This window comes from Trachurus japonicus, chromosome 18 (genome assembly GCF_045865225.1).
Source record: "Trachurus japonicus isolate A0001 chromosome 18, Traja_1.0".
Lineage (NCBI taxonomy): Eukaryota > Metazoa > Chordata > Actinopteri > Carangiformes > Carangidae > Trachurus > Trachurus japonicus.
This window is the reverse complement of record NC_140924.1, coordinates 2,509,194-2,537,130: the sequence shown is the minus strand read 5'-3', so window position 1 is coordinate 2,537,130 and position 27,937 is coordinate 2,509,194. Positions and strand designations below refer to the sequence as shown.

The 27,937-nt window shown below is 41.4% G+C and overlaps 1 protein-coding gene across 1 annotated transcript; it reads left to right on the top strand.

Annotated features, from left to right (window-relative positions):
• Window positions 1–3: 3 nt before the first annotated feature.
• Window positions 4–27,731, top strand: LOC146968297 (RPA-related protein RADX). Its single transcript, XM_085759881.1, has 18 exons — window positions 4–103; window positions 1,311–1,422; window positions 2,400–2,592; window positions 3,590–3,693; window positions 4,751–4,891; window positions 6,593–6,759; window positions 8,432–8,588; window positions 11,305–11,413; window positions 14,786–14,877; window positions 16,015–16,140; window positions 16,264–16,362; window positions 17,322–17,495; window positions 17,614–17,738; window positions 19,961–20,280; window positions 20,361–20,401; window positions 23,857–24,126; window positions 26,116–26,259; window positions 27,218–27,731. The coding sequence occupies exons 1-18, from the start codon at window positions 38–40 to the stop codon at window positions 27,340–27,342; spliced, it is 2,565 nt and encodes an 854-aa protein (XP_085616007.1). The 5' UTR covers window positions 4–37; the 3' UTR covers window positions 27,343–27,731.
• Window positions 27,732–27,937: the final 206 nt, after the last annotated feature.

The window sequence follows — 27,937 nt, the reverse complement described above, 5'->3', positions numbered from 1 at the left end:
ACAATGCACCGCACTGTTATTGTTTGGGCTGTCCAAGATGGCGGCGGCCGCGGGCTGCGTCTTCCACAGGACCCTGACCCGGTCCAGACCCGGGCAGAACCAGGTCTGATTACCCCGTTACTCCGTTACTCCGTTACTCCGTTACCCGTTACTCCGTTACTCGTTACTCCGTTACCGTTACCACCGCTGTTATAGATCATTGATCATTGATCAGCTGAAGAGCCGCAGCAGCAGTAGCACCAGAGACTCCCTTCACTCACGTCGCGGTGAAGTAACGTCGTTACTCGTTACAACTCGTTACAACTCCACGTCTGGAGCGCGAGACTAAATTAAACAGACGTAACGAGATCAAAGAGCCGCCGCGTGCGAGTGGAGTGGGAGCTCCGCGTGACGCTGTTAAATCAGCAGTTCTGTGAATGGAGTCTGTAGTGATCAATGTTCCCTCTAATTTTCAAAACTCCTGAGCAGAAATTCAACTCCCCTGATGAGCTGCTTGAGCGACTGAGCGAAAGCTCAAGCGAACACAGTACGTCCACATGCTGGTGCTCTGGCCGCACCTCTCCAACTCCAAATATCAATACTATTGGCTATTACTATAATGATTAATAACAGATTATTTTGACAACATTACCTAGGCTGCTCCAGTTACAGTTAATGATAAGAAAATACAATATTGTTTTGGCAAAATAGATTTTGCATTTATTGCCATATGAACAATATGAAAAAACTAACTAACATCAAGTTGGTGTCATCAACTCCTGGCACAGAAGCATCTTGATATGAACAGTAATAATAATTCTCAAGCAAAAACTTAAATCGTAGTTGCACTGCAGACCACGGTTAAGGTCAGACATTTCACAATTCGAAGCCACTTTAGGGAGAAATAAACAGTAAACTAGTCGGGGATATTTGAGTGCAACTTTTTTTGTCTTCTGGGCAAAGAGGTGGAGCAGTAAAACACCTGACAGGGAACAGGGGTAGTGATCGATCAGTTATTGATCAGTTATTGATCAGTAGAAGACTGGACTGAAACGTTTTGATGCCTTTGATGTTTCCTAATCAGCATCTAGTTTGTTCTTCATTATTGATACAATAAATAACATCAACAGCTGGAAACAAAACAACATCTGTCAATGAAAAGTCTTTTATTAGGATCAACTGGCTCAAAGCTCAAAGCTTGTTCCTGTCTTTTTACTGGGGATATTTTATCTCCCTTGTCTCCTTGTCTCCTTGTCTCCTTGTCTCCTTGTCTCCTCATCTCCTTGTCTCCCTGTCTCCTTATCTCCTCATCTCCTTGTCTCCTTCCCTAGACGTCCTGGCCCCCCCCGGCCGTCTGCAGAGAGGTCCTGTCTGTGGTGGACGTGCGGCGCTACAGTCGAGACCAGGGCTCGTCTGTCTACTTCCCTCAGGCTGTACTCAGTGGTGAGACAGACAGACAGACAGACAGACAGACGGCTTTTCACATGCAGCTGAGCTCTTTTAAGAACTTAAAACTTTAGCTAAGTAAGGGATAATGTAGAGTTGGTCGGTTGTTACGTAAGGGATAATGCCCGACGAGGTGTCCACTATCAGAAATTAATGGACGACGCGGAGGCGTGAACCCGTGAAGTCCATTAATGTCTGATAATCGGACACCTCGAAGGGCATTATCCCGCTTATACCATGGTCACTTACGAGATAAATACATGTTAAATCAATTACTTATAATTTAATGTTGTTTTTACCGTTAAAATCATTACGTCTTTCACAACAAGCGGCTGAGCCGAGCGGACTATTTAATAAACTCGTCGGCGATAAAAGAAAGAAAAGAGGGACCCGCTGTGACCGCAGCATAACTACAGCCAGTGACTCTGCCACAGCCTGGTAGTTGATCAGTGAAGGGAGGTGAGGTGACGGCTTAAACGTTACGGTGACACAAAGTTTTTCAGAGGTCCAGTGCTTCTTACCGCTGGTGTGTTTACAGACTCCAGTGCCGTGATGCGCTGAAAAAAAGTTGTTTTGGTCCGAGTGTCCGTTGCCGTGGTTACTAACAAGCGTTTGAGCCAGCGCAGTAATATTTAGAACGTAATCAGGCTATTTTACCGGAACATCTTTATGGGTGTCCATTATCACTTTTTAATGGACACCCAGCAGCCAATCAGAATCGAGGATTCACCCAGACCATGGTATGACAAGAAATAAACACAGCAGAATATTGGTGATTGACCAATCAGAATCGAGTATTCAAGAGAGTATTCTTGCTTTTAACTCTGTTTTTAGTGTTTTGTTTGTTTTTATTCTGTTTTATGCTTCTTTTTTTTTTAATGTTTAGTCTTTATGTAAATCACATTGAGTTGCCTTGGTATGAAATGCGCTGCTGTATAAATAACGAAGCCTTACCTGTCCTCTCTCTCGTCCAGGTGAGGACCTGTACGACGTGACGCTGTCAGACGGTGACTGCCGATTGGCCGTGACCCTCGACCCCGGTCTGAACCGGCTGGTGGAGACGAACGTCCTGAGAGCCGGCGCCACGCTGAGGAACGCCGCCTTCACCGCCGCCATGACGGCACAGCTGCTCCCAGCATGCACCGGGGCGTCTGGAGAGACACACAGGTGAGGGGGCAGGAGTACTCACACACTGTGTTTAAAGGGATAGTGCAACATTTTAGTCAAATTGGCCCATTGCCATTAGGGGTGGGAGAAAAAATCAATTCACATGAATATCGCGATATCCTTTTTGACGATTTTTTTTTTTTAATCGATTTTTATTTTTTTTGTTTTTTTGAATTTTTTGAAATATTGTGCAATGTGCATCTGTTCGCCTTTTTTACATCCAGAGAGTCCAGGTTTTGAAAAGGGTTTAAGTTCACTTTATAATGGAGTATGTTCATTTCTAGGCTCCTACAGTATTTGTGTGCAGATAAATGTTAAAAATGCTAAAGACTAAAAATCAAGAGAATTGGCAGTATCGTAGAATCACAATTTAAATCGAATCGCCATCCAAAAAATCGTAGAAGAATCAAATCGGGAGAAAAGCATATCGTCCCAGCCCTAATTGCCATAATCCCTATAGTCATCAACAGTCTCTGTATTTCCCTCTAAAACAACTCTGTGTGGTAACGTTGTGTTATTATCTCATAGCGTGGTGAATGTGCAGCTCACAACTTGTCCACCAGAGCGTTGTGGAGTTGTTGGATTGTGTATTTGATGAGTTTGATGAGGAAAACCAAGAAATCCCATAATGAGCCTCCGTAGCGTAGCTCTGAGCAGCTCACGGCTCTGCTCCGCCGTTCTAAAAACAGCTTGCACCGACAGTTAAAGGTAACAAACCTACTGCTATGACTATAGGGATTATGGCAATGGGCCAATTTGACTAAATGTTGAACTATCCCTTTAAGGTAAAAAGTAAAAATGAATTTTTGCAATCGGTGATAAATAGAATGGGACATCACGTCATAATGCCAAGAAATAACGGTCCATTTCATAGTAATGTTGAGAAATATGTGTGTTAATATGTAGAGAGTAAAATTAAAAGTCGTCAGAAAAATAAATACTCAAGTAAAGTACAGATACCTGAATTTAAGTATTTGTACTTGGTTACTTCCTGCAGCTACAGGCTGGTGAATGCGGAGGTCAGAGGTCAGGAGGAGGACGTTAGGACGTCCGACGTGGACTGGGACGCTCTGCCCTGGTTCGGACCGTCAGAACCTGCAGGTACGAAGCCCCGCCCCCTTCACGGCGCCAGAGGGGGCGGAGCCAGCGAGGGGGGTGGAGCTTTAGGCCCAATCCCATTTCTCTTTTTTACCCCTACCCCTTCCCCTACCCCTTGCCCCTCGCCCCTTGAAACGGAGCTACAAGGGGTAGGGGTAGAAAGTCAACCCCTACGAATTGGGACGCCCCTTCAACAATCACATACGTCATCACGTAGTCTCACTGGCTTTTACGTAAGCTGATGCGGCGAGCTTTTGCCAGAAATCAAATAGCCGTGTACCATATAACTTAATAAAATAAGATAAAACTTAATGCAGACTGATCGGTTCATTGTAAAACATTTATTTACTGATGTAAATGTGGTGATTTCTGTACGTACAGAGCCCCGAGGCAGCGCTGCCTGCTCCTCTGTCTGATACACACATGAAGCTTCACTTTACATTCAAATAAACTAATGCTACTGCCACAATTGTCAGATTTCATCAATGAGACCAACATTTAAATGCTAAAAAGAATTTAACCAGCCGGTGGTAAACCTCTAAAAACCTGCGGGTAAGTTAATTAGCGATCGCCTTCTCTCCGAGGACGAGGACGTAGTTTGGCCGGCGGAGCAGCGCTGCAGACCGGCTGCTGTCTCTGTGAGGAGCCGCTCCTCCTGGAGCTTCACTTCTCCCAAAAATCGTCAGAGCAAACTTCTAACCCGCCGTCATTTGGGTAAACTAACCGCACATTTGGGACCTAAACAGTTACTTTCTCACATGAAAAAATATTAAAACTTAACAAAGTGACGTAATAACAGCGCTACAGCAAGAAATAAAACAATTTTCGTTTTACAGCCACCGCTGCCGGCTGCCGCAAGATGCATTCTGGGAAACTTTTCATACCCCTCCGTTTGGAGTGTGCCTCTGAAAAGTCTCCGTTTGGAGGGGTATGTAGCCCTACCACTTGCCCCTACCCCTCTGTCCTAACGGGAGTGGTACTGTAGGGCCAAGGGGGGAAATGGGATTGGGCCTTAAGGTGGCGGGACAGACGATGACAACTTCCTGTCTTGGTGTTGCAGGTCATGTGGTTCCTCTGAGAGCCAATCGCAGCCTGTTCCTGCCCCTGTGGAACAGCGTGGACTACAGCGGCGCGGCGTGGACGGAGGCCCCACCCCCCGAGGAGGAAGAGGAGGAGGAAGAGGAGGAGGAGGAGGAGGAAGGTCGGTCGGTTCTAGTGATACTGATTGGATACATGTGACCTGATCCATCAAACTGAGTCACAGTGACCCAAATTTCAAAGTTGAGATTTTGGTATCAATGGAAAGATTAGAAAATAAGCTTTAAAATGATACCCTAGTCAAAGTCATAGCTACATTTGATGGTTTTCTAGATGTGGCCATTTGAATTACGATCTCCTACTCTCTTATTCCGTTCTAAAATCTACATTTAAAACTGCAGTTAAAGGGATAGTTCAACATTTTGGCAAATTGGCCCATTGCCATAATCGCTATAGTCATAGCAGTAGGTTCATTACCTTTAATTGTAGGTGTAAGCTATTTTCAGTACGGCGGAGCGCAGCAGCTGGCTGCTCAGAGCTACGCTATGGAGGCTAAGGGAATTTCTTGGTTTCCCTCATTAAACTCATCAAATTCAACATCCCAAAACTCCACAGCGCTTTTGTAGACAAGTTGTGACCTGCACAACCACCACGCTCTGAGATAATGACGGAACGATACGAAACGGAGCCGTTTTCGAGGTAAATACAGGGTAAATACGGAGACTGCTTGCTGAAAAACTGTCCCTGAACGCAACGCGCATCAGCGGTTTTGTATGAATTTACCTCGAAAACGGCTCCGTTTCGTATCGTTCCGTCATTATCTCATAGCGTGGTGGTTGTGCAGGTCACAACTTGTCTACAAAAGCGCTGTGGAGTTTTGGGATGTTGAATTTGATGAGTTTAATGAGGGAAACCAAGAAATTCCCTTAGCCTCCATAGCGTAGCTCTGAGCAGCCAGCTGCTGCGCTCCGCCGTACTGAAAATAGCTTACACCTACAATTAAAGGTAAGGAACCTACTGCTATGACTATAGCGATTATGGCAATGGGCCAATTTGCCAAAATGTTGAACTATCCCTTTAAAGTTTTTGCCAGTGACTCTGCATCTGCTCCTGTACCACGTGATTACACGCACCCTGTACGGCCCCTTGTTGTCACGGAGACACCATTCAATGACCCTCGGAAAGCAGAGAATCTCACAATTCAGATGCTTTTTACAGCTCGTTTCTATCATAAACGGTTCAGAAGTTGTCATGTTTTGTAAAACATGTGCAAGCGTTGTGTCGTTGCTACGCTCTGTTAGCGTCGATGCTACGCTCTGTTAGCGTCGATGCTACGCTCTGTTAGAGTCTATGCTACGCTCTGTTAGCGTCGATGCTACGCTCTGTTAGCGTCGATGCTACGCTCTGTTAGCGTCGATGCTACTCGGTTTAGCATCTGTTTCTGTACCCGTCCCTGCTCGCCATAGATGCAACATTCAATGACCGTCGGAAAGCGGAGAATCCCGCGATTCAGATGCAGTTTACAGCTCGTCTCTATCATGAACGGTTCAGGAGATATTTCATGTTTTGCACCGAAGCAGCACTCATTTTCAGAGGGTTTAAGTTGCAGATCAACTTTAATCATCATTTTCGTGCCTTTTCTCAGTTATCTGGACTGTGAAACTTTGGGAGATTGTTTTTGAATGTCATTGCTTTGAAATTAGTGTAAAACATTTTTATTTTATTTTATATGGGTTTTCCACGTTTTCAGCTGATTATCTAAAAACAGAACGTTTCGACATCCGACTCATTTTGATGGAACGGGTCACATATGTAGAAATCAATAATCAATGACACGGACGTGGAAACTTTTACGTGTTGCCAGGGCGACGGCCGACCGTGACCGTGTCCGAGCTGCGGGACGCCTTCCTGTCCGGTCGCCGTGGCGTCGCCAGGGGCGCCGTGCAGCATCAGCTGATCGTACGCATCATCAACAAGTCTCACCTGATGTACTACGGGAGAACGGACAGGAACTGTGAATGTCCTTATAAGGTCGGTGCACACACACACACACACGCACACACACACACACACACACACACACACACACACACACACACAGGGCTGGGTCATTATCAAAATACAAAATAGATTTTCCGAGTCAAAAAAGTTAAAATTTTCAATTCCGTTTTCACAAATTTAATTTAGTGGGAACTATTTATTAGCATGTTGACCATGTTACCAACTATAATGGACAACTAGAATATTTTTCTTTTTTAAATATCTATAGAAGGCTAATTACACAAAATAGTGTCCAAGCTAGCTCAAAGCCAGCATGAGTCAGCAACTTAAAATCTATAAATTATACTTATTAAACTTTTTTTTTCCATAAAAATATTTCATTATAGCGCAAATCAAAGTAACACCAATGACACAAAAAAAGAACCATATTGAAAAATGACATTTTAATTGGAAATATCGTTTTTTTTAGATACAAAGGAAATTTAAACTGAAAAAAATAAAATAAAACAGTAAATATATAAACTGAAATTATCATCATCATTTAAAATGGTTTTAAATTACATAATTTTGGTTTAATGTGGATGATTTTTTTAAATTTTCAAGCAATTGTGTGTCTGGAAAATGCAGGGACATGTTTTTCACCGTATTTTGAGAATGACCCGGCTACGTGGTTCTGAAACTCTTTTACATCAAGGACACAGATTAGACCACGGACCCATGGGACAAAACTTTGAAGCAAACACCAGAAATACAGAAATATTTGTTCTGAGCCTGAATAACGTTACTTTCTTAAAACGTTTAAATTAAAAGTTTTATTGAAACCTCTGGAAAAAGTGGTAACATTTCTCAAAAATAAAGTTAAAAAATTTCTCTAGAAAAATTGTGAAATTTATCAAAACAAAGTTTTTGAGGTTCTAGAAAAAAAACTGGTAAAATGTCTAAGAAAAAGAAAAAAAAAGGAAAAATTGTAGAAAAAATGTGATACAATTTCTCAAAAAAAAAAAGTTTTAAAATGTCAAGACAAAAGTGATCAAATTTCTCAAGAAGAAAATTTAAAAATTTCTTTTAAATTTTCTCAAAATAAAGTTCAAACATTTCTAGAAAACCTTCTAAATAGATAAATAAATTAAAAATTAAAAATATACATTAAAGAAAACTGGTGAAATTTATCAGAAAAAAAGTTTTTAAAATTCTAGAATTAGAAAATTGGGAACATTTCTAAAAAAATAAATAAATAAATAAATAAATAAATAAAATAAAAATTCTAAAAAAAAAAGTTTAAAAATGTCAAGAAAAAAGTGATCAATTTTCTCAAAAAGAAAGTTATAAAATGTCTAGAAAACTTTCTAAATAAATAAATAAAAACATTAAAAATATATATTAAAGAAAACTGGTGAAATTTATCAAAAAAAAAAAAGTTTTAAAAATTCTAGAAAAAATTAGGAAAATTTCTAAAAATAAAAATTCTACCCAAAAAAAAAGAGTGATACAATTTCTAAAAAAAGAAGTTTAAAAATGTCAAGAAAAAGTGCGGGCGCCTTGAACCCTTTTAATGACTCTGACAACCGCTGTTTTACCTTGTGTGTGTGTGTGTGTGTGTCTCTGTGTGTGTGTGTGTGTGTGTGTGTGTGTGTGTGTGTGTGTGTGTGTGTGTGTGTGTGTGTGTTCCTGTGTGTGTGTGTGTGTGTGTGTGTGTGTCTAGGCGCTGCTGCAGGTGTGCGACCAGACAGGAAGTGTGTGTGTGGTGCTGTGGAACAGTGTGTGTGTCGACTGGTACCGCCGCCTGAGGCCCGGTGATGTCATCAGCCTGAGCCGCTTCCGCCTCAAGCAGCACTTCCTGTCGGAGAGCGACGACCTGGGTGAGGACCGCCACGCGCACGTGTGTGTGTCTGTGTGTGTGTGTGTGTGTGTGTGTGTGTGTGTGTGTGTGTGTGTGTGTGTGTGTGTGTGTGTGTCAGATGTCTGGGTAACACTTTACTTGAATAGGTATTCATCAGATTGAAATAAAACTGTCATAAGTTGAATTCAAGCATGTTAATACACCTGCGTTGAACATTTATGCTTCAGGTTATCTCATGTATACTCTTCTATAATCATGTAACTATTTTATAATCATGTAAAAAGCTATATTATACAACAAGTAGTTCCTTTTATTTTAAAAAAACCTCATTTATTACTCGTGAAAATAAATAACAAACTACATTGACCTCCTGTAGGTTGTTCCTGACACCTGCCAAAGTCACATTTATAGAACAATTATGTTATTTTATTTTTTGTTAATATATTGTAAACTTCCCCGTTACAGCCGAGAGGATTGTCTCCCTCCCATGTGTGTAACGTTACAAAGTCGGAGAGACACGAGTTGTGATCGCGGTGAATATGTTTTTGCCTGGAGCTGAATATTTCATTGGATAAAACGGAGGTGATTACCTGTATGTTTCTCTCTCTTGCGCCTTTTGGGCTTTTAAATAATCTGGAGTAATGGTTTGTCTTTCTCTATCAGCTGTGTCGGCGACACGGCGCTATAACTTCATTTACATGCAGAGTTTGCGGTTGTAGAAGCTACATCTGTGAAAGGAAAAAAACAACATCTTTGTTATAACTTGGGCGAGTTTGTGCAGTGTTGATTTAGTTGGGGAAAGTCCGAGACGAGACCGCGTTAAAACATGAACGTCAGCTCAGAGTTCACTCATCTGGGACTAGAAAATCATTTCTGTTGCTAGGTCGTTACTAAGGTTCGGACTATTTGCTGTAGAGGTGAACTAGGTTCCATTACACATAGGAGTCTACTGACGTGACTGATTGTGTTTCAGTTATTAGTCAGACCCCATTTGTTTCCATGGAAACGGGAAGCACACTCGCAAAAAACTTTAAATTTTGAGAGCAAAACGTCCATCAACATGAATATTTATTTAATTATACGCTTTATTTTGTTGGTAATTGTTGTATAATCGCAATATTATACAATATTGCAAGCGCCTCGGTCCTGACCGCATCACCGTCGTGCTCAAATGACGTTAAAGCACACCCTCTCGGGTAATATTGCTTAATTATTCCTCTTGATCATGTTAACTCATTTACTTTGTACTACTTAATATGCATTTCTATAATCTTGTTAATATATTTATAATATATTATTAATATATATTTATACTTAAAGGGGACCGCGCTTTTTCAGTTGTGGCACCAAAGCTATGGAATGACCTGTCTCTTGATATCAGACAGGCTCCATCGCTGCATGTTTTTAAAAAGCGCCTCAAAACTCACCTGTTCTCCATAGCCTTTGACCCCGTTTTTAACTGATGTCTTTTATTCTGCTGTCAGTTATTTATTGTTTGACTCACCTATGCGCTATGTTTTAATTGTTTATTTGTTTTGTATAGTGTTATTTTAAATGCACTTTATTTTATTCTTTATTATTTTTCTGTTGTGTTTTATGTACTTTTAGTGTCTTATGCCAATTGTATATTTTGTGTGTGATTTTGTACAGCACTTTGGTCCACTGGGTTTTTAAAGTGCTTTATAAATAAAGTTGGTATGGTATGGTATGGTATATTCAGGATAAATGATTTTATGTTATTTTTTGCATAAACACTGTATTGTTGGAATAAGTGTTTGATTTAATGTGGAGCCCAGGAGGAATAGTCTGCATCATTATGTAGACTAATGGGGATCCAAAGAATACAATAAACCATGACATAACAGCTGTCATAACCATCAATGAATACTTCTGACAGCTGTGGTTAAGTGTCATTCAGTAAGTTATGTCACTTTTGATGCAAAGTTGACATTGTTTGAGATGTTTTTGTTCTGACAACTTGACATAAAGACAATTTAAACTGTCATAGCAGACCTCATGGACACACTTTAAAAATTATGTCAAGTTCTCATAACAAGGAACATCTCAAACAATGTCAACTTTGCATCAAAAGTGACATAACTTACTGAAAGACACTTAACCACAGCTGTCAGAAGTATTCATTGATGTTTATGACAGCTGTTATGTCAATCTGATGAATACAGGGTGTCCGCGGGGTCTTGAAAAGTATTAAAAGGTGATAAATCAATTTTGGGAAAATTAAGACCCTTAAAAAGTATTTAAAAGTCTTTTCACAACTTTATAAAGTCTTACATTTTGAAGGTATTTTTTCTGAATTAGCTGTCCAAGAGTTTGAGTCCTAAAAAACATTGTAAAAGTGTGTGAATTTATTCATTTTATTAAAAAACAAAGATGAACCGGTTCATAAAAAAGAAAAGAAGATTGTTGTTTTTGTTTTTTGAGAGTGGAGCAATGTTTGTTTGTTTTTTTTATAAACTTTGCCTTTTATTACACTGAATTCTGTTGCATCATAGTGGTCTATAGTCTTTATCACAAACTAGAACTGTCAAGTTAAAAGTGTCACTAGTGTAAATGGTTACAAGTGGTGGTGAGGTGTTGAAAAATATTGAGAAGGTCTTGAAAAAGTCTTAAAAAGGTTTTAAAATTAACTTCAAGATTCCTGTATAAACCCTGGAATACCTATTACAGTAAAGTGTTACCCAGACGTCTCACTCCTTCTCTCTCTCTGTGTGCAGAGCTCAGTGTCAACAGCAGGAATCCGGCTGCTCGCATCGCGCTGCTCCCAGAATCCTCTGTTTCTCCTGAGCACCTCCCGCCAGACGCTGCCTACAGCTTCTACAGCAGGTACACACACACACACACACACAAAAAAAAGTGGTAAAAATTCTAAAAAAAACAAAACAAAACATTTTTTTAAAGAAACGAGTAAAATTTTTCCTAAAAGTTTTTAAAAAATTCTAGAAAAAGTGGTAAAAAAAAAAAAAAAAAAGGTAAAAAATTTGGTGAGAATTTCTCAGACGTATTTGCCTTGGCTCCGTTTGCCTGAGCAGCAGGAGTTGGGCAGCAGCATCCCAACAATAACAGGCAGCATTAAATCAATCTGATAAAGAAACTGTAGTAGAATATGGAGGAAATACCAGCTAACCAGCTAAGCTAATAGCCACAGCTAACGAGCTAAGCTAATAGCCACAGCTAACCAGCTAAGCTAATAGCCACAGCTAACCAGCTAAGCTAATAGCCACAGCTAACGAGCTAAGCTAATAGCCACAGCTAACCAGCTAAGCTAATAGCCACAGCTCACGGTCGGGACACACAACAGTAGTCGACCAAACCAAACTTCTGATATTTCAACAGTTTATTGTCCGAGAAACACAACCACATAGAATCACATCCTCAAATTAATTTGAATTAATTGAATGAATTAAGAACATTAACTTCTCTCAAGTCACTGTCAATACAGCATTTTACTAATGTTTAAAGGGATAGTTCAACATTTTGGCAAATTGGCCCATTGCCATAATCGCTATAGTCATAGCAGTAGGTTCGTTACCTTTAATTGTAGGTGTAAGCTATTTTCAGTACGGCGGAGCGCAGCAGCTGGCTGCTCAGAGCTACGCTATGGAGGCTAAGGGAATTTCTTGGTTTCCCTCATTAAACTCATCAAATACAACATCCCAAAACTCCACAGCGCTTTTGTAGACAAGTTGTGAGCTGCACAACCACCACGCTATGAGATAATGACGGAACGATACGAAACGGAGCCGTTTTCGAGGTAAATTCATACAAAACCGCTGATGCGCGTTGCGTTCAGGGACAGTTTTTCAGCAAGCAGTCTCCGTATTTACCCTGTATTTACCTCGAAAACGGCTCCGTTTCGTATCGTTCCGTCATTATCTCATAGCGTGGTGGTTGTGCAGGTCACAACTTGTCTACAAAAGCGCTGTGGAGTTTGAATTTGATGAGTTTAATGAGGGAAACCAAGAAATTCCGTTAGCCTCCATAGCGTAGCTCTGAGCAGCCTGCTGCTGCGCTCCGCTGTACTGAAAATAGCTTACACCTACAATTAAAGGTAACGAACCTACTGCTATGACTATAGCGATTATGGCAATGGGCCAATTTGCCAAAATGTTGAACTATCCCTTTAATGTATTTAATTTGTGCAATTTCTTAATCAAAATTTTGTAGCTGTGTTTATTTATTCATGATACCTATTCACTGTATTTGTATTATTGCACTTATTGTAACGGTATTCAGTATCTTTTATCCTTCTCTAGCCTGACCAGGGACAAAGACTGCAAATTAGCTGAAGCTAGACGTCTTGTATGCATCGCATTTTTCATTCTTTGTGGCAATGTTGTATGTATCGTCCCTGTTAAATAAACATTAAAATAAAATAAATAAATGTTCCCGGTTTTTATTATTTTATTTTTATGTGTCTGGTTTGTTTACATGATTCTCGTCTGCTTCCGTCACAGCAGTAGGCTAACACGCTAACACGCTAACACCTGGAGCATCTGCTGACACAACCACGTTGAGAAAATTACCGAATTCTCCTCCCGTCATTCCCTACATCGTCTACATCAGTGGTTCCCAAAGTGGGGTACGCGTACCCCTAGGGGTACGTGAGCACATTGCAGGGGGTACGTAGAAACATTAATTCATTTATTACTAAGATGATAAGTAGATATTCCGAGTCACTTCAGAAGCCCATTACTGAAATGGTACGTGTGCCACAACTAGTTCCCCCCAGAAGACAACAACCTGTAGCACAGCTTTGTATAGTTGTCAAAAGTATCGATGCAAAACGGCGCATCTGGATACATGACTGGTTTCTAAAAGTATCGATATTAACAGCGCACCCCCACAGCGCCCGACGCGCACACTCGACAGGCAGAGCAGAGCAGAGCAGAGCAGAGCAGAGCAGAGGAGAGCAGACCAGGCAGCGTCCAGAGCGTTTGGACCTGAGTGAGTAGTTACACAGAATTAGACGCACGTTGGGTGAATTTAGCCCTAAGAGTTTAAAACGGCGATATTAACGGCAACACTCCTCTGTCGTCTCCCCTCTTTTTCTCCGCTGTCTGCCTGCACGTGTGTGTGTGTTGTGAGGGAGGGGGGAGGGGGGGGAGCCCCACCCGTCAGAGGAAAGGAGAGGCATTCTTTTTTTTTTTGGCTTTTTGCCTTTATTTGATAGCAAGGGGGAGGCAGATAGAGGGGGAATGACATGCAGGAAAGGTCTGCCCGACGCGGGATTCGAACCGGGGACGCCTGCGTTGAGGACTATAGCCTCCACATGGGGCGGCCGCTTTAACCACTGCGCCACGCACCGCCCCAAGGAGAGGCATTCTAATGAATGTAATGAAACAATACGCTGGAATTGCACAACTCATAGTTAGCTTTTCATTTAAAGGGATAGTTCACCCTAGAATGATATTTCGCTCATTATCTACTCACCCTCATGTTGACTAAGGGCTGGAAGAAGTGTCAGATTCCTCCGTGGCTTCTCTGAGTTACAGGGGGTCTCGGCGTAGCAGTGCATGTCCATATAACGGTTGCAAAGGGACACCAGAGCTCTTCGTAAAAAAACACACACAAAAAAACATCCAAATACCTCCATGATGCTCGTATGTAATGTCCGTCTTGTGCTGAAGCCCCAAATTGCGTAATTGTCCCGAAAAAAATTAAATAAGTCTATATTTTAAGCTTGTTTGTAGCGGAAGCTTTAAGCTCCTCTTCCTGGTCCGTCCAAATCTCGCGTGATTCGCAGTAACCGCACTGACGCCGGCGCAAATCACGCGAGATTTGGACGGACCAGGAAGAGGAGCTTCATTCTAGGGTGAACTATCCCTTTAAATGAAAAACAAAATTGAACAAAATTGAAATTTTAGTTTGTGACAGTCCTACAACTCTGTGAAGACACGTTTGACCACAACAAACACCACAACAGCCAGAAACAACTAAAATGCAGGAGAATATGTGTCTTTGTACAAATTGAACAGAGAAATTGAAATGATTTTCATTTCTTAATCAGTTGTGTTACGTTATGACCACTTTTGGAGAATCATCAGCACGTATGAGGGAGGGGGTACTTGTGGTATGGCAAAACGGCTCAGGGGGTACGCAAGACTAAAAAGTTTGGGAACCACTGGTCTACATGATGTAGTGGAGAGTGAATGAGTGAATGATTTACAACACAGCTTCTCTGTCTCTGTTCACCAGCAACGAGCTGCAGCAGCGTTCCCACGGCGACGTGTGTGACGTCATCGGCCTGCTGACCTTCTCCGGACGGGCGGAGCGAATCAGGAGCAAGGGTGAGTCAGTGAGGTCGTCATGGTTACCGGCATCGTATATCAGTATCAGTGGTAGCCGAGGGGTGCAAAGGGGGCGGAACATTTCCAGTAAATTTGCAAGAAACTTTCCATGGGAAGTTAAGCCGGGGAATTTTGGAAATATTCCAAATTGGAAACTTTCCATGGGAATTTATAGGAATTACGGGAATTTATAGGAATTATTGGGAATTTATGGGAATTTATAGGAATTATTGGGAATTTATTGGAATTCTGGGAATTTATAGGAATTATTGGGAATTCTGGGAATTTATAGGAATTATTGGGAATTATGGGAATTTATAGGAATTGTTGGGAATTATGGGAATTATGGGAATTTATAGGAACTACTGGGAATTCTGGGAATTTATAGGAATTATTGGGAATTATGGGAATTTATAGGAATTATTGGGAATTATGGGAATTTATAGGAATTATGGGAATTTATAGGAACTACTGGGAATTCTGGGAATTTGTAGGAATTATGGGAATTTATAGGAATTGTTGGGAATTATGGGAATTTATAGGAACTACTGGGAATTCTGGGAATTTATAGGAATTATGGGAATTTATAGGAACTACTGGGAATTCTGGGAATTTGTAGGAATTACGGGAATTTATAGGAATTATTGGGAATTTATGGGAATTCTGGGAATTTATAGGAATTATTGGGAATTCTGGGAATTTATAGGAATTATTGGGAATTTATGGGAATTATGGGAATTTATAGGAACTATTGGGAATTTATGGGAATTCTGGGAATTTATAGGAATTATTGGGAATTATGGGAATTTATAGGAATTATTGGGAATTTATGGGAATTAACTGGAAATTGGGGGTAATTTAAACAAACTGTATCATATCCAAACATAAACGTAAATATTTTTGTTTTATCATAACCAAACTTCAATTTTGTAAATTTCGGATTTATTCCCGTTTATTCCCATATATTCCTGTTAATTCCCATGGACAGTTTCCAAGTTTGAACATTCCCGATATTTTGCAACCCTAATCAGCAGTAATAGTGATGATTAATCCACGTGTGTGTGTGTGTGTCTGTGTGTGTGTGTGTGTGTGTGTGTGTGTGTGTGTGTGTGTGTGTGTGTGTGTGCGTGTGTGTAGACGGCCGAGGGGCGGAGCTTCTGGAGTATCGCTGGCTGCGATTGGAGGACGGGAACAGCGATCGGCCAATCATGGTGAAGCTGTTCGCCACGTCGCAACCTGAAGTCTACGGCAAGCTGCACCCACGTGAGACACACACACACACACACACACTGATTAGTATCACTGTTGTCAATATCTCTGATAAGTGACTGTGTGTGTGTGTGTGTGTGTGTGTGTGTGTGTGTGTGTGTGTGTGTGTGTGTGCAGTGTGTGTTGTCGTGGTAACCAGGCTGAAGCTGATCCGAGGTCAGTCTGACGGCAGCTGCTTCCTCACCAACTCCACCTACACTCAGCTCTACTGCACCGGTGAGTCTCCACGGCAACAAGCCTGCTGTGCTCTGATTGGAATATTTTAAAAACTTTTTTGAGAAATTTTACTCGTTTCTTCTAGAATTTATTTTCCAATTTTGAGGAATTTTACCACTGTTTTGTAGAAGATTTATTTTTACCACTTCTAGAAATTCTAAACTTTTTTTTATTTTTGAGAATTTTTTTACCTTTTTTTTTTTTTTACCACTTTTTCTAGAATTTTTAAAAAACTTATAGGAGAAATTATACAAGTTTCTTTAAAAAAATGTTTTGTTTTGTTTTATTTTAGAATTTTTACCACTTTTTTTTTCTAGAAACGTTTAAATGTTTTTGGAGAGATTGTACCACTTTTTTGTAGGTTTCTCTGCAATATTTCCAAAAATTCACACCATTGGCCCTAATTTAAAGATACATTGACTAAATTGACTGGTGTTTGCTTCAAATTTTTTTTCATTTTGAGAAATGTTACCACTTTTTTCTAGACTTTTTCCTGTCCTGTCAGTTTAAGGGTCCTTATAATGTAAAACAGTTTGAAAACGTCGCTGTTTTTTAAAATTTTTTAATGTTTTTACTTTTTTTAACTTTTACAAAAAACTAAAACTATGATTGCCTTATTGAAACTTATATTATATCCAATGTGCACTACTACTACTACTGTGAAATCTTAATGTAATGTTTTGAATGAGTTGAACTTGTTTTGTGTTTATAATATTGTTTTGGATACTTTGTATTTTAATAATTAAATTCTGAAAATGTTCTTCTATTATGCTTTGATTGTTATGTTTGAGTGTCTGGACCCCAGAGAGAATAGACCAACGGGGATCCATAATGAAAACCAGACCAAACCTGACACACCTCTGTCCTCTCCTCTGATTGGCCGGCTGGTCTCCGTCCTCTCCTCTGATTGGCCGGCTGGGCTCGGTCCTCTCCTCTCCTCTGATTGGCCGGCTGGCCAGGCCTGGGCCACCACTCAGAGATGAGCTACAGGAAGCTTCCCGCCGTGCGCCGTTTCCTCCGCTGGCTGCGTTGCCAGGACGACCAGCTGGTGCTGAGCCGCGCTCTGATTGGAGGCTTCTTCCTGTTCCCGCCCCCTCCGGTCTCCCTGGAGACGTACATGAAGGACAGGAGAGGTGTGTGACATCACGGTGACATCACGGTGACATCACGGCGTGTAGATGAACAGAGTGTGTAACAGCCGTGTGTGTGTGTGTGTGTGTGTGTGTGTGTGTGTGTGTGTGTCGTGTTCAGGTGAGCCGGGTTTCCTGAGGGGGGCGGAGCTTCAGAGGGAGGTGGGCCGACTCTGTTACCGGGAGCGACGCAGCTTCTGCATCCAGGCAACGGTTACCATGGTTACGTACAGCTGCCGAGGAGAGGTGGGTTTCTGATCGGTTTCTTGTTAACTCATTGGCTGCCAGCCGCTTTAGAGCATTTTGACCGATATTTCAAGACCCACAGAATATTGTATTCTATGACTATATAAACACCGAAACTACCAAGAGAAAGAGTAGACTCTCTTCTTTCATTAGGAAAAAAAAGTTTGTTTCTACCTTTTTCCGTTCTTTAGTAAACGGCAGTAGAACATCGGCTGGTTTCGCCAAAAACACCAGTTTTTGACCAAAACAGAGAGAAAAGGAGCTTTTTGTGGAAAGAGACATGTCAAGCAGAACAGTGAGTTAGTTTGACGTTGATATTTTTTGCTTTAGTGACACCTCACACATCTGAACAGTGTTCTCCTTCTATAAAACAACAAAAACAACACTGAGAAAGGACTTTTGATGGCAAAATAATAATTTATTTACAAATATCAGTAAAAATGCATGAACTTTTTTGTACGTTTGTAGCTGTCACATGACCTCTGCCCCATGGTCGACCACTGCTCCATCCACCACCTGTAAATTATAGAAATATATAGAATTACCATCAAAATACATCTCTTATAGATGTAGTCAGTGTGATGTGGTGATGAGGTTTTTTTTTTTCAATGATCTCCGTCGTTTTCTCACGATCGCGACCCTCTTCCTCTCCGAACTACCGCGACACATACGATCTCGCTTCTTCTCCTCATAATCAGTGCTGATCTCTCATCCAAAGAGAACGCTACTGCCCCCTACAGGACAGCTACACGTCTTTACACTCGTTTACAAGCCTGATAATGATGGACAAGCTCCGCCAGACCGTCCTCCAGCCCCTCCCGGTGAAAAACGCCATTGACGTCTATCCACCTTTTTCCGAACGTCAACAACGTAGCCTGTTTTGCTCTTCCGGTGGAATGTTATGTTTACGTTTCCATGGTTTCAGTAGTCGCGGTAAATGCATGGATTTCTTTATTTTTTAATTTTTTTCAATGAAAATGTGTAAAACTCATGGATCATCACAGCAGCTTTTAACAGTGGATATCACACCGACTGACATCCGTGTTAAAAGCCAGCGTTAATAGATCCATGCGTTTACCGCAACTATGACAACGACTGAAAACCATGGAAAAGTAAACGTACAATTCCACCAAAACCGGCAAAACCAGCTTCCGGTTTTGACCATAGATGACGTTCGGAAACTTGTGGATAGTCGTCAATGGCAGTGAACGGTTGTAATTAGATTGATGACTATAGACCGAATCTCCTTGTTGTTTCCATTCTACTTCCTGGTAGAAAACCAGCTGTAATTTGAATGAGATCAATAGTAACGAACGAGAGTTTAGCTATATATCATATTTTTCACGCCCTATCACCGTTTAGACAAATCTGAAATTTCTGTGTGTGTGTGTTGTGTTGCTATGTGTTGTATTTATTCAGTTTGGGGGAATCACAGTGTCTAGAAAGCATCAGTGGATCAGCTGACAGGGACAGCTAACGGTAGCTAAGCTAACGGCGGTAGCTAAGCTAACAGCAGGACGTCAGCTGTTAAAACCCTCCCGTTGTGGGACACGACATGAAACTACTCCAGTTAGCTCAGTCATGTTGGAACTCAGATATCCGCTGGAGAAAGTATTTTTTCATGGAGCGTTTATTGAGTCACTGAGTTATTAAAGTTAAACAGGTAGCTAACCGTTAGCCCGGCTAATCTATGATAACCATGACTAATTACAAAAATGTGCACACGTAAATAGTAATGTTTGTCCAATCATTGGTTTTATAAACTTTACAAACATCAGATTAGTCTAAACGGTGATATAGTGACATGAAAAAGTAGATAAATATAGTGAAACTCTCGTCCGTCACTATTGTTCTCATGCTGGTTTTCTACCAGGAAGTAGTTGTAAACAACAAGGAGATTCGTCCTATAGTCATCAATGAGTTAATTCTCCTTTCTCCTCTCCTCTCCTCTCTCCTCCTCTCCTCTCCTCTCCTCTCCTCTCCTCTCCTCTCTCCTCTCTCCTCTCTCCTCTCTCCTCTCTCCTCTCCTCTCCTCTCCTCTCCTCTCCTCTCCTCTCCTCTCCTCTCTCCTATCTCCTATCTCCTATCTCCTCTCCTCTCCTCTCCTCTCCTCTCCTCTCTCCTCTCTCCTCTCTCCTCTCTCCTCTCTCCTCTCCTCTCCTCTCCTCTCCTCTCCTCTCCTCCCTCCTCTCTCCTCTCCTCTCCTCTCTCCTCTCCTTCAGGAGGACAACTGTCTGTTTTGGACGGACCGATCTCTGTCTCTCTCCCCCTCTTCCTCCCCCTCCTCCCCCTCCCCTCGTCTCCCTAACTCCCCCTCCTCCTCCTCTTTCTCCTCCTCTTTCTCCTCCCCCCTCCCTCCCCCCTCCACCCCCCACTCCTTCAGACCCCCCCTCTCCTCCTCCCCCCTGTCTCCTCCTCTTCCTCCCCCCTCCCCCTCCTCCCCCTCCTCCTCCTCCGCCAGTCGACTGACGCCTCGTCACCTTGACTACGGGAGGAAGAGGAGGAGGACGACGCTGCAGCCGGAGGCGCTGAGGAAGAGGAGGTGAGTGACATCATCACCGTGTGGTCATGACATCATCATCATGCTGCTGCTTCGTCATGACGACCGGTGTCTCTGCACAGGAACCCCTGGAGCAGAGAGGAGCCTGAACGCAACACCACAGGTGAGGAGGAGGAGGAGGAGGGAGGGGGGGGGTAATGATGATGATGATGATCATAGATATATATACGTAGATGGTGCATTCGGGCTTGTCGGGAATGTCTGACGGCGGCCATCTTGAGGAGGAGTTCCTCCTGACCATCGGTCAACAGTCAGACCGTTATGTTGTGTTATGTTTATTTATTTGATATGGACATCACAAACACATTGAGACTGTTCCAGTGGACAGACCAGATGCTTTGCTTGAGTGTGTTTAGCACATGTGCTAATTCTCAACACCAGTCCATAGGCGGCTAATCTAAAAATACTAGGGGTGTGAGGATACACTCATCTCACGAGATCGAGACGAGACGAGATTTTAAGAAAACTACAATGACAAAATATATGACTGGACCAACAGACTTTTATTTAACCGAGTTGCACATGCATTTTGAAATGTTTTATTGTAACTAAACTATTTACATGCATGATGTAAGCATGAGCTTTAAATACATTTCTTCTTCCACAAATTGAAACTAAAACTAAAATTTATAAAAGTTAATATCAATTAAATAAAATTAAATATTTATTTCTTTTTTTCAAATGCAAATAAAATTATGTGCAGTGTTTCCTCTAGGATTTTTTTAAGTAGTGGCAGCGACCCCACCCCCCCCCCACCCCCACCCCCTCCAGTGACATTTCACTACTCGGATCCCCCCCTCTCCTCACTCCCACGTCGGACGTCTAGCGCGTTTATTACCGTCACAACGCGACCTGTCCGTGTGTGTGTGTGTGTGTGTTCGCCAGAGAGAGAGAGAGAGAGAGAGCGTCGCGGCCGCCACAGAGTCGATAATTAGCGCTGGATGCGCTGGTTGGTAACTTTGGTTTTTACTGAGGAGGAATGAAGAACTCAGCTGTGACTGAAAAGCACCTAAACCAAGTCGAGTAGAGTTATAACTGTGTAGTGGAAAGAGGTGCAAAGTAATGGTAACTGGTAGTGGAAACCCTGGGTAACACTTTATTTTAAGGGATCCTTGTTCCTGTGTATCTACCTAATTAATTACAGTGTAATTACCTATGTAACCGTATGTAATACCATGTACTTACATTGTAAATACATAGTGTATTTTGGTGTACTTACAGGTCCTTGTTACACTTGTAATAAGAAATGCTTGTGCAGAGAGAGAGGCCACTGTGGCATTTCTTATTACAAGTGTAACAAGGACCTGTAAGTACACCAAAATACACTATGTATTTACAATGTAAGTACATGGTATTACATACGGTTACATAGGTAATTACACTGTAATTAATTAGGTAGATACACAGGAACAAGGACCCCTTAAAATAAAGTGTTACCAAACCCTGCTTTACATTCTTTAACATAAAAAAAAAAAAAAATCTCGCGAGACAGAGCCCTAAAAATACAGACCATATTATCAACAGTATGAGATAAAACCAAGTGCATGACACTACATCATGACAGTAACATACTAAAAAATACAGAGCACAAGATTAACGAGAGGAGATTGAGTTAACAGAATCATGATCGTAACAGTAAAAATAGTAATAATAAAAAAGTCTGTATCTATACATGTGAGCGTTGTTGTTTTGCTTTTAGTCCTCTGTTAAAGGAGTTTGTGTCAGTCTCCAGTTTCAGGTGAGTGGGTGAAGTGTTCCATAGGTTAACTAACCCCTTTTACTGAGAAGGCAGACTGTCCACATGATGTTGTACACTTGGGAACAATGCAGTCGCCATAGTGGGAGGCTCATGTGTTTACTCGGCTTTTTATCAGTGCAGAAAACCGTCAGACCGTCTGACAGCTGTGAATCTGGTGAAATGCAGAACTTTTGTGCGGCGTACGGATGTTCCCATGAAAGAAACGCCAAAACCAAGAGACATGGAAGAACTTTTCTCCAGTAATAAGTTGTTTTATATTATAGAACTGTTATGAACTTGTTGAATTTGATGTAGGTGAGTTATCTGACATAAATGAAACTAAGGTAACGTATCATAGGGTGGATGTGTGTTACATTTAGTGCGTATACCGTTAGTTAATATATTAATAGTTTGTTATTTTGTTGCCTGTATGTGTAGGCTATAGTCTTATCAGCTGTTTTCCCCAGCTGTGGTAGTTGTGAGTTTGTGGTTACCATGGTGATGAGGCCAGCGAGTGAGTGTAAACCACAGTAGGTTACCTATATAACTGTGCTAGGCCATATTAAATCAGTTTCATGGCACTGACATTAACCCTATAACTGCTAAGGTGAGTTATGTAGCTGAGTTGTAGTATTGATATTAAAACAAAGAGCTTCAGTGATAGACCTCTACTGCCTCTGGAGATACAGGAAGTAGAAGTTAGACACCGATGATCCGTTCCAATGGGCAGCAGCGTCAGAGGCAGAGGCATCTACGTGTAGATATCTATGGATGATGATGGTGAAGATGATGAAGACAAGGCAAGGCATCTTTATTTCTATAGTGCATTTCATACCAAGGCAACTGAATGTGAATGAATGAATGAATGTATTTTATTTTCGAACATGTATAAAAATAAAAATAAAAGAAATTGTATGTAACTATTGTACATACAATAGATAGAAAAAAAAGAGAAAAAAAACAAACAAAATATTAAAAATAAAGAGCTAAGACATAACAAAACACCGCACATTGTTCGAAAAAGGAAGTGGGAAGAAGTACAATACTTATTTTAATTTCCCACCCCTTTTATCTGCTCTTTGGTTTGCAACTATACATCCTAACTACAGTACATAATAGACCTATATAAGTATATACCATGTGTAACCTTAATAAATATCTATATAAATATATAATTACAAAATTAAATATATGCTACATCATTATCCATATAAGTATATAATTACAAAAATATATTCTATATAAATATCTATATAACCAAAATAAATACATACTACATACATATCATCATTAATATAAATATAAATATATAAGCTATCTCCATAACTAAATCTTTACCCTCTATACCATATACTAAGTTAACTCAATGTGCTTTACATAAAGACAAAACATTAAAAAAAGAAGAAGCATAAGACAGAATAAAAACAAACAAAACACTAAAAACAGAGTTAAAAGCAAGAGCAAATACAAGTAAAAGAAAAGAAAATAGATAAAGTTTAAAGTTCTCAGCTGTAAGCACGTGAAAAGAGAAATGTTTTTAACCTGGATTTAAAAGTGCTGACAGTTGGGGCTGATCTCAGTTCTGCTGGTAGTTTGTTCCTAAATGCTGCTTCACCATGTCTGGTCTGAACTCTGAGCTCCACTATCTGACCTGAGTCAGTAGATCTCAGAGCTCTGCTGGGTTTAGACTCTACTAACATGTCATTCATGTATCCTGGACCTAAACCATTCAGTGATTTGTAAACCAGTAGCAGAACTTTAAAATCTATTCTGTAGCTGACTGGGAGCCAATGTAAGACGAGCTCCCTCCTCTTCCTCAGAGCTCCTGTTCGAGGCGTCGATGGAGTTCCTAGAGAACTCCGTCGCTGAGGAAGACGGTGATGATGATGAAGACTCCTCCTCGACCTTCGTCACCGCCCGACCGCCGCCGCCGCCGCCGGCCTTCACGCCCGTCGCCATGGAGACGCTGCCGATGCACTACGACCACGCCCGCGGGGACGAGCAGGCGGTCGCCGTGGCGATGGGAGGAAGAGTGACGCCTGAGAGGTTCGACTCGGCCCTCGGGGATTACTACACACTGAGACTGAGAGGTACACACACACACACACACAGAGGGCGTTGTCATGGGAACCGATGCTGTGATTCCATGTCAGTCCAGATTTATTTGATCCAGATCGTTGTCTTCAGTTTCTCATTATTTTCATCCATGTCTGTGCCTCTGCTGCCACCTGCTGGTGTCGCTGTGAACTGCACCACTGGTTAATTACCTGATAATCAATTATCAATCAATCAATCAATTAATAATCAGTCAATAAATAGCCCAGAAATAACAGTCAATTGCAAGGACTTGGTGGAGAAAAATTCTGGTCTATCCCAAAAAATTCAAAACACGTGCAATGTTTTGTCTTTGACATGACTGTAACACTGAGACTACTTTCAAATTAGGGTCAGTGGCCTGAATTTGTGGGGGAAAAAATAGAAAATGTGATAAGATTCCTCATAAAAAAAGTTGAAAAAAATTTTAAAAATTAAATTAAAATAAAATAGTTAAAAAGATTTGTAGAAAAACATGGTAAAATTTCTCCAAAAAAAGTAAAAAAAAAAAACAACAAAACAAGTTTTTAAAAGGACGAGGAGGATAAAAAATCAGAAGAGGAAGAGGGAAGAGGAGAAGGAGGAGGAGGAGAAATTCTAAAAAAAAAAGATGGTAGAAAAAAATGGTAAAATTTCTCAAAGAAAAGTTTAAAAAAATTCTTTAAAGGGACATTGTGTAACTTCTCCTGTTATCTATTCATGAAAATTGATTATTTGGTTTTTCAGTCTGTTTTTCATTAATCAGTAATCCCCACATCAACAAAGTGAAGTGTTCCTTTCAGCTCTGAATGGAGCGTTACACTGATGCTGCATTCACCTGCAGTCGGGCAGACGGCCGTCGCTAACAAACCAGATCAGGTCATTTTAGTCACAGAAGTCCAGAGAAAGCCGGTAAAACAATACCACATCGCCATGACAACATATTGTCACGTGTATTGTTTTGCCTGGTGCTGACGGACCACTTGTTTACATAGTGCAGGGCTATTCAACTAGCCACCAGTCCTGGGCTACACAGTGTCGACCTGCTAGAGTTTTTATTTTATTATTATTTTTTTTAGCCTATTTATTTAGCTATTTTTAGGGGATGGTGTAACTAGTAGGCTACCCTACTGTAATAATGTACTGTAGTAGTCTAACTAATTACCTAATAAAGTAACAAGAAGGAACTGTAACTGTACTTCAATCAGTACCACCAGTAATCTAATTACTTTTCAAGAGTAATTTGCCCAACACCGCTGTCAATGAAACGGTAACAGAAGATACAGTAGCTCAGAAGAATGACCGGCCCCCGGGCCACAGCCCCCCAACAAAATTGGCCCTCACAAAAATCTAGTTGAATAGCCATGACATAGAGGCTTGTTTATACCGTTACGTGCAGCGGCTGTCGTCCGTCTGCCGTCTGCCCAATTTCACGTGAATGCAGCATGAAAAATACGACTGAGTTGCTTGAGATATACAACCACAACGCTAGATGGAGGAATTCCTACACAATGTCCCTTTATAAACTTTGAGAATTATTTTACTTTTCTTTTTTTTTCTAAATCTTATCGTTTTTTCTAGAATTTTTTTAAACCTTTTGAGAAATTTTAAAGAATTCTTTAGAAATTTTTAAAGAATTGTTTCAAAACTTTTTTCAAAAAATGTTACTACGTTTTTGTAGAATTTGTTTTTCTTTTTTAGAAATGTTACCACTTTTTTCAAGAATATTTTTATAAAACTTTTTTTTTTTTTTTTTTTAGACCTTGTACCACGTTTTTTCCCCAGAAATTTCACTACAATATTTCCAAAGATTCACGCCATTGGCCCTAATTTGAACGTACATTGACTAAAAAACGTAACATTCTTTAGTCTCAGGACAAATATTTGTGTATTTCTGGTGTGCAGCGGCTGTCGTCCGTCTGCCGTCCGCCCAATTTCAGGTGAATGCAGCATGAAAAATACGACGCTAGATTCTGGTTTAGTGACAAACTCTCTCTCTGTCTCAGCTCTGTCAGACGGAGCGTCGGTCGACGTCGTCTTCCTCCCCCACTCCCCCCACTCCTCTTCCTCCTCCTCTTCTCACTCCAACACCTGGGCGGCCATCTTGGCTCACGGAGCGTTCTCCTCACACCGACCTCCTCCGTCCCCAGGTCAGGACACACACACACACACATACACACACACTAGAGGTCTTCGGAAAAACCCGACAACCCAAAAACCCGAGGTTCTGACCCAGACCGGCTCAGGTTTGGGTCCACTCACAAGAAGTGACTCCGGGGCCGGGTCGGAACCGGTAGAGTTTGTCTCGGGGCTCGGGGCTCTTATTGTGAAAGGCCGGGTCCTACAGTACCCGAGAGGACCCGGCGATTGTCCCTCCCCCTTCCGTCCAATGCGAGGCTGCGAGCTGCCTGTGTGTCTTATGTCACGTGATCAAAACAACTACACGACTCTGATGATGACGTCAAAGGTGACAGTTCAGGCTAAAGTTAGAGCCTCGGTCAGGACTCGGGGCAGTTCAAAAGTTTGTTTATTAACGTAACGTTATGGTTAATGGTTCAAAATGGTTAAACAATCGAGTTGCCGTAGCGTGTTGTTACCGCGGTAACGTTATTTTCCCACGCAAAGCACATGGAAACTCCAAAACTATAACGTTAATTAAACAAGAGGAAATGAGCGGTGGACTGGCGTTAGCAATGGCTAAGAAGAAGGATTACAGTACATGACCATCTAAACAAGAAAATGACGACGTGGATTTATTTCTGTTTACATCACGTTATGGCCAGGGGGGGCGGGGGGGGCTGGCAGCGGAAGAAGACTACGTTTAGGTTAGAAACATAAAGTAGTAGCTAATAAAAACAAGTCTTATTTAACGCTAGACAACTTGTATTAAATCATAAAGGAACTCGGGCATTTCGGGTCCACGGGTTTTTAAGGGTTCGGTTCGGGCTCGGAACTCATATTTACAATAGTAGCTCGGGGCCAGTCGGGTCCGGGTCCATTTGGGTTCGGGTCCGTCAAATTGGACCCGTGAAGACCTCTAACACACACACAACCATGAAGATGAAGATGATGATGATGATGATGAAGGTCTCTCTCTCTGTCTGTCAGGTGACCTCATCAACATGGCGGCCCAGCTGGCCAATCAGAGGCTGGTGTGCGTCTTGGAGGCGTGTCACCTGGGCGGCGTCGCCACGGAGATGATCCTGAGCCGCGCGTTCCACCTGCACACCTGACACACACACACCTGACACACACACACACACACACACACACTGACACACACACACCCAGACCCACACCCAGACCCAGGTGCCTGATGGGAGTTGTAGTTCTGTGTTTGTGTCATTTCTAACATGTGAAGCACTTTGTCTCTGTGACTTTAAAACGTTAAGCACTACTCTACCAACTGTTGAGCTGTGATCTATTTATTGTATTGATGTATTATTGTTTTTATGGATGAGAGGAGGATGTGGTCTCCATGGAGACACCCAGCTGGTCTCTGATTGGTTCATCAGTTTCTCTCCCGTTCTGGTTTTAAGCTAAAAAAGAAACATAAGGGATAGTTCAACATTTCTGCAAATTGGCACATCACCATAATCCCTATAGTCATAGCAGTAAAGGTCCGTTACCTTTAATTGTCGGTGCAAGCTGTTTTTAGAACGGCGGAGCAGAGCCGTGAGCTGCTCAGAGCTACGCTACGGAGGCTCATTATGGGATTTCTTGGTTTCCAAACTCATCAAACTCATCAAATACACAATCCAACAACTCCACAACGCTCTGGTGGACAAGTTGTGAGCTGCACATTCACCACGCTATGAGATAATAACA